The sequence below is a fragment of the Pediculus humanus genome, genomic scaffold (assembly GCF_000006295.1).
Source record: "Pediculus humanus corporis 1103172107682 genomic scaffold, whole genome shotgun sequence".
In the NCBI taxonomy this organism is placed as follows: domain Eukaryota; kingdom Metazoa; phylum Arthropoda; class Insecta; order Psocodea; family Pediculidae; genus Pediculus; species Pediculus humanus.
This window is the reverse complement of record NW_002987291.1, coordinates 99,073-106,641: the sequence shown is the minus strand read 5'-3', so window position 1 is coordinate 106,641 and position 7,569 is coordinate 99,073. Positions and strand designations below refer to the sequence as shown.

The 7,569-nt window shown below is 22.1% G+C and overlaps 2 protein-coding genes across 2 annotated transcripts in view; both read right to left on the bottom strand.

The window, feature by feature from the left end:
- The window catches only part of Phum_PHUM299510 (alpha-actinin-4, putative), a gene marked incomplete at both ends in the record, with an annotated part of 10,789 nt that extends 7,773 nt beyond the window's left edge, over positions 1-3,016 (bottom strand). Inside the window, one exon of the mRNA XM_002427118.1 lies at positions 2,893-3,016. Within this exon, the coding sequence (XP_002427163.1) occupies positions 2,893-3,016 (124 nt within the window). The remainder of the gene's footprint in view (positions 1-2,892) is intronic.
- A 1,360-nt stretch (positions 3,017-4,376) lies between these two features.
- Phum_PHUM299500 (uncharacterized protein) lies at positions 4,377-6,765 on the bottom strand (the record flags this gene model as incomplete). Its single annotated transcript, XM_002427117.1, has 6 exons — positions 4,377-4,693; positions 4,837-5,080; positions 5,197-5,536; positions 5,669-5,896; positions 6,072-6,305; positions 6,428-6,765. The coding sequence occupies 6 exons, from the start codon at positions 6,763-6,765 to the stop codon at positions 4,377-4,379; spliced, it is 1,701 nt and encodes a 566-aa protein (XP_002427162.1).
- Positions 6,766-7,569: the final 804 nt, after the last annotated feature.

Here is a 7,569-nt window from a genome sequence, read left to right as displayed (position 1 = left end):
TTTATTTTTGAAAAATTAAAATTAGAATTAAAAATAAAAATATTGGGCAATATCGAAATTATGTATGCTGTAGTGAAAAAAAAAAAAAAAAAAAAGTTTCTTTTGTGAAATGGGTAACGATTTATTTTTGATATAAAATATGTCAGTAGAACAGGTCAATCCCTAAAAATTTTATTGTTCATAAATTTCTTTTATATATATATTTCTGTGGCTTTGAATCAAAAATTTAATAATAGATTATTTTACAAAAAAAACTTCAAATAAATAATTTTAACTTACTATATGTTAACATATACATAAATGATTGGATTTGATTTTTTTTTTTTTGATTTTTTTATAATTCAAATGTAATTTCATATTTTTAAAAACTCTTTCGAAATTGTAATAAAAAAAATTAAAAACAATGTTTTGTAAAAAAAAAAAAAAAAAATTTACAATAAAGAAATTATATAAATAGTATAGACGTAATAGTTATGACGTGTCTGACGTATATTAAATATATTAAATAGAGCTTAAAATTAATTGATCTTTTAAAAAAAATACTTTAATCATTCAAAATAATAAATAAAGTGAAAGTATGACATTGTTTTAATTTAAAAAAAATTTTTTTTTGGATTTTCTAAAGAGACCAACCTTGTTTTACTCCAAATATATTAAATATTTTTAAAATATTTATTTTTCTCAACAAATGATATTTTTCATTATAACGTATTTGACACACGTATAAATCAATGGACTGTCATGAATGAAATATCAAGAAAAATTTAATAAATAAATAAATAATGTTATTTGAAAACTTGAACCAATTGCATAATTGTTATTAATTATGTGTGAAAAAATATATTTTGTAAAAATATTTACGACGACAAAAAAAAATTAGAGAAATTTTAAAAAACGATTACAATTCAAAAAATTGCACATTTTTTTTTAAACTTACTTTAAGTAATTAAAACTTAATTTTTTTTTTCTTTAATTTTTAAAATAAGTAAAGTAAAATAAATCAACAGCAGTCACAGTTAGGCCAATAAGATAAAATTTTAATATTTTTTTTTCTTTTTTTTTTTTGTTAAACAGGAAGCAATGATAAAAAAAAAAAAATACTTAATAATAGTTAATGAAAAAAATTTTTTTTTAAATGCATCAATATAATTAAGAAAAATATTGTTATTATTATTATTATTATTGAAGCAAATAATTTGAATTTATAATAAAATTATTTAATCAAAGATTAGTAAATAAATGATTTCAATTTCAATTCTTTCACTGAGGGCAGTTTTTTTTTTTACTTTTATAAAAAGGTCTAATTTCAATAAGGAATATTAAAAAAAAAAAATATTAATGACAGAATACAAAGAAATAAGCTAGTCTCAAAAGCGGGATTATTTTTTTAAAAAAATAATTTCTAAAGTAACTATTTCACAAGGAAAGAAATGGCTAAAAATACATTTTGTTTTTTTTTTTGTCAAAAGTGTATTTCACTGTACAAGACTTTTATTTAACGTACTAGGAATACAATAAGAATAACAAACAAAAAAAAAACGATTCGATCTATTAAATAAGTGTTTTCATTATACTTTTTTTTTTTTTTTATCCTTATAAAGCCATTAGCCAATGTGAAAAAAATTTTTTTCATTTAAATGACTGTGTCATTAAAAAGGAATTAATGAATAATTTGCTTTAATTTTGCATATTTTCAATATTTTTTTAAAAATTAAATTTAAATGTGTTTTCATTATTGGGAAATAAAATATTTTTATATATATATTTAAATTTCAGTCGATCATTCTTCAAAATAAGGGTAAATACAATCGAAGGGATGTAATTTCAAACCCCTAAATGGAATTATACTTTGAAAAAATGTTATTGGTGTTATGTATGGACTCATACATATTTTTATTGAATAAATATTAAAATATGTGTGTGTGTGAAGTAATTCAATAAATTTATCTATTTTTTTTCTAAGTTGAAATTTCCAAATGATAAGATTAAAGGTAACCATGTTACTTTACTGTTAAATAATTTTCTAATTTAATTATTAATTTCCTTTTTTAAATCAGAAAGATATATAAGAATCAAATTACATAATGTTAATATGTGGAAAAAAATAAATGTCATCATACGATAAAAAATTCAAAATCTAAAATTTATGCTAAACTATATGCATATAATAGCTACTATTGTTTTTTTTTTAAATTTTAAAACTATTTAATAACTAAAAAAAGATATTAAAATATTAATATTGATAAATTTAATGATTTGCATAATAATAAAATAAAAATTTAGTGCTTTGTCATAAAATAAATTTTTTTAAATAGAAATCATTAAAATGACTATAATTTTAAATATCATGGAGTTATTATTATTTTATACAAATTAACTATAGGGGACTGCTGTTTTTTAAATAAAATGTTATGTACATCAATTACTAGTGTACATTATTTGATTTAATATACTTAAAGCATGTTATAACTATCAATTAAAAAATTTATTATATTATAGAAATTGTACCCATGCATTCTTATTATAAATCATGGCTATCAATTTTCATATAAATTGTATTTTTGATATAAGTTATTCTTAAAAATGTTTATGAAAAAGATGTTAGAATTATAAAATACTACATTTTGAAGTTTTTTAAAAAAAAAAAAAAAAAAGGAATTTTTAAATGTAGAAATTGGAAAATGGTGTCTGAGAAAAAAGATTGAAAATTTTTCTATTAACCGCTTTTCAATACCAACTATTTTTTAAACAAACTTAAACCCACGAAGTATATAAAATAATTTAAAAAAGGAATTAAAATGAATTCGAACATTATGTTAAAAATGTGAAGGGTAATGAAAATAATTGCATCAACTTTGGTAAAAAGAAAAAAAATTAATGGGAAAAAATAACGGACCTTTTTCTGTTGCTTTTCCCACGCCGGGTCGAGTAATCCCTCTCTTTCCCATTCTTCTTCTTGCTCCATGTATCCGTCGCCATATTGATGGTCTATATTATTTCCAATATAATCAACCATATTTTAGATTTATCACAACACTATAAAACAAAACAATTTTGATCGATATTTATCAAACACGACAAAAATAATCGAGGCAGGGCGATACACCTCGCCACGCGAATCAAACCCTCCTGACTTTGGAACCGTTTACGAAGAAGATGAAGCCGAATTCATGACGTCATTAATTACTTACAACATTAGTCATGCACGCATTTTTTTTCGATATTTTTAAAATAAATATTTTTATTAAAAATTGTTTTTATTATTGTTGCTGTAATAATTGTATTTTTAATTTTAAAAAATTTATTTATTTATTTATTTTATGTTATAATGAATGAATGAATTGTGATTCAAAAAATTATTGTTGTGTTGGTGTCAAAAGTTTTTTAACCGTTCAAAATAAAATTTAAAAAAATTTTTTGCCTTTTTATCTTTTTTATTAAATTTTATTTACACTTAATAAAAATTAAACTAAAATTTTTTAATGACTTTTATTTTATTTTATCTACCTTGTAATGAAAAAAATTGCGATTATACTTTATTTTTTTAAAAATTGTTTCTCTAAATAAATAATTTTTGATTTACTGTATTTTTGAGATTTCAATCATTAAAACTTTATAATTATTTTTTATTATGTTCACCGAATTAATTGTTAACATATTAAAAAAAACTGCAGACCAAGTGAGTTTGCACTTATTTAAACTTCAAAAAAATTATAGTGTAAATTAGACTCATTTTTAAAGTTATTATTCTTCATACGATTAATGTCAGCATTTTTATGATCTAATATTAAAATTAATTATTATTTTCTGTCAATAACAGTAGATATTGCAATAACCAATATTTATTTCATAATTGTATATAAATTATACTATTGACAGTCAGCAAAAAAAAAAAACAATCGAGAAAACTATAAAAAAAAGAATAAATAAATTTTTTAAAAACTTTTTAATATGCAAACCAATAAAAAAAGTATTTTAAATGTTTTCTAATTTAAATCAATATGATTTGCTTTTATAGTAATATCTTTTTTTGAAATTTACAAATATTAATTTTCTTTTCGTAAGTAATAATTAATTAACAGATCATTAGCTAAATAATTTCATTTAGCATATTGTAATACTTACATAAATTTGATTTAACTTGCACTAAACTGGTTTTTAAAATAATAATGAAAAATGAGATTTTAGTAGTTTTATTAAAACACACAATGAGTTATCTCAAAAAACCTCATTTATATTTTCAATTCTTTTTTTATCACAAAATAAATGAATGGTAAAGTAACTTAATAATAGCAATTTAGGACACTGATTAGTTAAGTTTGTTAATTTTTCCTAAATTAAAAACATAATTAATGTCAATTATCAATGAATTTGTTTTAGCACAAATGTCGAGAGTAAAAAATACTAATAGCTGGATCTTCCATTTCACAAGTTACTAAAATATCTTTAAATTTGTCAAATATCTGAAGTAAGTGACATCTTTTTATATTCATTGAATACATGATTTCTTCTATGTGGTGTTTACCACTTAAATATCCTTTAGCAAACATGGATATTAATAAATACAAATCATCCGAATTAGAGGAAGCTGGTACACTGCAAATGGCGTCTCTTTCTTCTTGATTAAAATATTCAATTAATAATTTTTTTACAATACTAGATTTCTCTTCTTCATGATTTAAAGAAAAGTTATCTGATTGCTAAAATAAAATTTATATTAAAAATAATAATGAATAGGAAACAAAAATATAGTTAAAATAATTCTAGGAGGCAAGTTTACCATTTTGTATTGATCATTTTCATTTCCAAAAATATGCTGAAATATGTTGCTGTCACTGTAAGAAGTATTTAGCTTAGATTTTTGATTTTTAGATTCCAATTCTAAATTTCCTTTTGTGTTAAATTTTGTAGGTTGTCCATTAGAACCAGGCATAAAATGAATATAAGTATGTAATTGAAATAAAAGTCTGTGCTGCAACATCCAAGCAATCATTTGAATTAATTGCCTCTGTTGAAGTTGGGGAACCAAAGGTGTCAATTTTTGACTTAATGATGTAGGAAGAGAAAATTCACTCATTAACTGTAATTAAAAATTTAGTTCAAAAAATATAAAAGGTGTTTTCAACTTTAAAAATGAATATTTTTATTTTTTTAATATCAATTTTCGAATATATACAGCAATTAAAAATTCTTCACCTGCAACAAATTTTCACCAGGAAATTTTTCATTAAACCTTTCTACAAGGGAAGATGAAGCATGGGTTGGAGCTTCAGGAGCTACCACATATATATTATTTTCACATATGGGGTAAATAACCATAGCTTGAGCCCAATACACCATATGTCCAGTTAGTTGAAAAACATGCATCAAGGTAATATCGGCATCAGCTGCTAAAGCTTGTAAGCTTTTTAAAGGAGAATAAAACTGAATTAAACGAAGTAAAGCAGGAGATGAATCAGGAGGTGATGATTCAAAAAGTTCAATGGGATCAACAAGCAAAAGCAATCCATGATATGGTCTAATCGATTCAAGGCACCTAAAATAAAATCATGATTATTTGTGTAACCTCAGTTTGAGTTTATAAAAAAATAAACCATACAATAATTGATAATAGATTACTTATTTTGATTACTTTAATTTTTTGCAAAAATAAAATTTTAAGACTCACTTATCAATCACATTTGGTTCAACAAGAAAACCTCTTTTTACAGGAGAAATTTGATGAACTTTTTGAGGTAAGCAAAAAGAAACTTCAATCCATTTGTTAATACGTATGTGTACTAAACCTGTACTGATTAAATTATCATAGACTTTTTTGAGATCTTTGGCCAAACTACTGCGACAAAGTATTAACTCAAATGGAGACTCGCAATTTCCATCCGTAGTATCGGCAATTCTAAAAAATTACAACAATATAATCAACTGTAAAAGATAGTCATTTATTTTTTTAATTTATCGAAGAATGTAAATAAATTTTTAACCAAAATTTTAAAATTAATTTTGGCAATTTTTTATGCACCTTTATATACATATTTTATTACATTTTATTGCATTATTTTAATATTAGGCACCTTTGAGCAATTTCATCATGAGCTGCTATCATTACTTTTGTTTGATTTGTAACATAACAACATCTTTTTTCTTCATGCTTTAAAGCTGTTCCGATTCTTTTACTAAGATCATAATAACACTTTACAATAGAGTGACTAGCATATGAATGAAGTGCAAAAACTGTATTTATAAGGATAGCAGATGGTATATCAGAATGATTTACAGACTGAATGTTTCCAATACTTCTATCATTCCTGCTAAAATGAAATAATATATTTTAAATCTCTAATATAGTAGGGATAATTAATTGAATAAAAATTTTTTCTGAATAATATTCAAAACAACTAAAACTATATTAAAATTTCTAATACTATACCTATCCAAGCCAGAATGAAATAGTGTTGGATGTCCCACGAATCGAACATCATTTATTTTTAGTTCAAATTTTCTTTCATATAATTCTGGTTTTACAGCAAACAATTTACTTAACAATTCATCTGTCAAACCTGTAAGATTTCCTTTTACCACATTACTAGTCAGAAGAGATGAAGGTTGCAATAAATCTTCATTAAAAATTAAGGCGTACGGATTTTTTTTATTCAGTTTTTGATTTTTGACAGGTTTTTTATCACTAGAAAAGGGATACCGGAATAATAAACGATCTCCTTTGCTGTCACTTTTGACTAAAATGACACTTAAAGGGTTTACTTCCATCTCGCGCCATTTAATTTTAACTACTTAATATAAAATATCTTAAAGATAATGTTTTTCATTAATTACTATTTTAATTAATAGAATTTTTTTGATTTTTTTTTTTTTATGAAATTCATATTTTGTAACGAATAAAAAAAAATTATTTTTTTGTATTGAAGTTAATTAAATTATAAAATTATAATTTCTCAAACTATACCTATTTAAAATTAATCTTGATTTTCTATAAGGCTATTTTAGATTTGCAACATTTTTAAAATATATTTGAAAATTTTTTTGTAAATTTTATATAAAACATTAAGGAAAAAAAGTGTTAAATTTTATAAATAACAATTTATAAACCATAATAATTTTTAAGTATTTTATTTCCTTGAAAATCAAAGATATTACCAACAATAAAAAAATCGGGAAAAAAAATTTTTAATATTGGTATTCAACAAAAATATGGACGCTATTATGATGAAATAATAATTTTCAATAAGTAAATTTTGTTTTTAGTTTTACATTATTTAGTTAGATTTTTTATAATTCAAAGTTATTTGCGCGTGTACGTTCAAATGTTAAAAAATAATTACAATGATTCAATTCTTTTTTTGGTAGATGCTTGAACAAACTTTTCTAGATTTTGGGTGGTAAGCATTCTGCGGATTGTGCAACATTGGCCTAGACACTTGATTCATGTTCATTAACCATAACAATGCGTTCCTCACAATTAAAATATATATTCAATGAGTTTTATTTATTTATTTTCAAAATTTTTTAAAATTTGATTTAACGAGTTTGATTTTGTGTTAAAATTCCCGTGCC